A 2341-nucleotide genomic window follows, 5' to 3' on the forward strand; every position below is an offset into this window, starting at 1 on the left:
CTTTGCGGATATTGTAATATCCGGGGAACTTATCGAAAACGCCGTCAAGAGTGGGAGAATGGAAGGCCCCGAGAGTTCGAAGAGGGCAGTACCCGGAAAGAAAAAAGAGCCAGAGGCCCATATGGTTGGAACAGAGAGCCCCTGTGCTCCCAATCCGTACCCCGCCCAACCATGACCTCATTACCGTCCACCTTCAAACTTCTACTTTCCTCCTCAAGGTCCTTACTATCAAGCGCCTTCATCTTACCCCGTTTATGCTGTGAATAACCAAATACCATTCACCGTGTTCCCACCAAACACCATGCCTGCACAAAGCCAACCCAGAAATGAACAAAGACCAACAAGACCCAATCCTGAAAGACCTCAGTTTACTCCGATTCCTGTATCATATGGAGAGTTATACCCGAAATTGTTGGAAAAACAATTAATTTCCCCACATTACATGGCACCCTTGAAGCCTCCATACCCGAAGTGGTATGATCCTAACGCTAATTGCATGTATCACGCTGAGAATCAGGGACACTCTACAGAAAAGTGCCTTGCTTTTAAAAGGAGGGTTTAAGGTCTTATTGATGTCGGCGTTTTACGATTCGATGGTGGTAGCAATGTGACGGGAAATCCTCTTCCTAACCATACTGGCAGGAATGTAAATGCGGTAACAAACGAAGATAATTGTCAAGCAAAAGGGTGTGTTACCGAAGTAAAGACACCTTTGCGGAAGGTATGGGAGATGATGATTGAAAATGGCTTGCTCCGTTCGTCTAGTAAGATTCTCAAAGAAGAAAGCACAAAAGACCAGAGTTTCTGTGATTTTCATGGCGTCCAAGGGCATGACATCCAATCTTGCAGGGAATTTAGGAAATTACTTCAGGACATGATGGACAACAAAGAGGTCAAGGTCTTTGATAGGGTGGAGGGGGCCGAAGAAGGAGAAATATGTGCCTCTGATAATCAATCGACGGCTTTCCCTTATAGCGTCGATAGACCTTTGGTGATTTATTACGAGGCAAAGAAGGAAGAGGTTAGTCGAGAAGTTAAACCAAGTTTGATAATCGAAGTACCTGCTCATTTCCCTTACAAGGACAACAAGGCAGTGCCGTGGAAGTATGATGTCAATATTGTTGTGCCTGAAGGTGAAAAGTCAAAGGTTATGAATGAAGATGTCAGTGAAGTAGGGCATTTCACTCGCAACGGAAGGTGTTATTCTCCCGAGACTATTGAACCAAAGAAGAAAGTTGCTGGCCCAAGCCAAAAAGGAAAAGCACCAATGTATGATGTTGAGGATGATGTTGGAACACAGCTTGAGCAAGAAGTTAAAAAGGCTATGAATGAGGAGGAAGCACATGAGTTCTTAAAGTTTATCAAGCACAGTGAATATAGCGTTGTAGAACAATTAAACAAGCAGCCAGCCCGAATCTCGGTACTGTCTCTATTGTTGAACTCGGAGCCACATCGAAATGCCTTGCTAAAAGTGTTAAATCAAGCTTATGTGGCGAACAATGTATCTGTGGAAAAGTTTGATAGGTGGGCAAATAATTTAAATGCAGATAATTTCATCTCTTTTAGTGATGACGAAATACCGCCAAATAGTAGGGGCTCCATAAAAGCATTGCACATCACAACCAATTACAAAGGTTACATATTAGCAAATGTACTCATCGACAATGGATCTGCACTCAATGTTATACCTTTGGCCACGCTTTCTAGGATGCCGGTTGATATGTCCTATCTGAGGCCTTGTCATTCCATAGTAAGGGCATTTGATGGGACACGGCGAGAAGTCATGGGAAAGATCAAAATTCCTTTAAAAGTGGGGCCATGTGTATATGATATCGAGTTCCAGGTCATGGACATCACGCCTTCATACAGTTGCCTCTTAGGAAGACATTGGATCCATTCTGCTGGGGTAGTTCCTTAATCTCTCCATCAAAAAGTAAAGTTCATCATGGATAGCCGCTTGATTACTGTTAGTGGTGAGGAAGACATCGTCGCATCTATCTCTACTGATACACCCTACATCGAAATAAGCGAAGATGCCGTAGAATGTTCTTTCCGCTAATTGGAATTTATTAATGCTACATTTGTTGCTGAAGGGAATAAGATCCCTATTCCCAAACTGTCAAGGAATACCAAAATGGGAATTAAGTTGACTGTGGGAAAAGGAGCTCGAGCGAGGAAAGGTTTGGGAAAATATCAACAATGGATGGTTAGAGCCTTGAAACCAACGCACCATAAGGGTCGATACAGTTGAGGGTTTAAGCCAGATATACATCAAAGAAGAAAACAATTGCAGAAAGATCGAGAGAGAAGAATCGCAAGGGCTTCAGGCCAGGAATTGGGA

The 2341-nt window shown here is 43.2% G+C and overlaps 1 protein-coding gene across 1 annotated transcript; it reads left to right on the forward strand.

Annotated features, from left to right (window-relative positions):
- The first annotated feature begins 301 nt into the window (after positions 1-301).
- LOC121218431 (uncharacterized) lies at positions 302-1918 on the forward strand. Its single transcript, XM_041095618.1, has 2 exons — positions 302-474; positions 604-1918. Exons 1-2 carry the CDS (start codon positions 302-304, stop codon positions 1916-1918), a joined length of 1488 nt encoding a protein of 495 aa, XP_040951552.1.
- Positions 1919-2341: the final 423 nt, after the last annotated feature.

Source organism: Gossypium hirsutum, chromosome D06 (genome assembly GCF_007990345.1).
Source record: "Gossypium hirsutum isolate 1008001.06 chromosome D06, Gossypium_hirsutum_v2.1, whole genome shotgun sequence".
NCBI lineage: Eukaryota > Viridiplantae > Streptophyta > Magnoliopsida > Malvales > Malvaceae > Gossypium > Gossypium hirsutum.

Bases quoted from the DNA above. Each gene is read 5' to 3' on its own strand.
- LOC121218431 (XM_041095618.1), top strand. From the start codon at position 302: ATGCCTGCACAAAGCCAACCCAGAAATGAACAAAGACCAACAAGACCC. The intron at 475-603 runs GTATGATCCTAA...CGATGGTGGTAG, and splicing joins AAGCCTCCATACCCGAAGTG to CAATGTGACGGGAAATCCTC.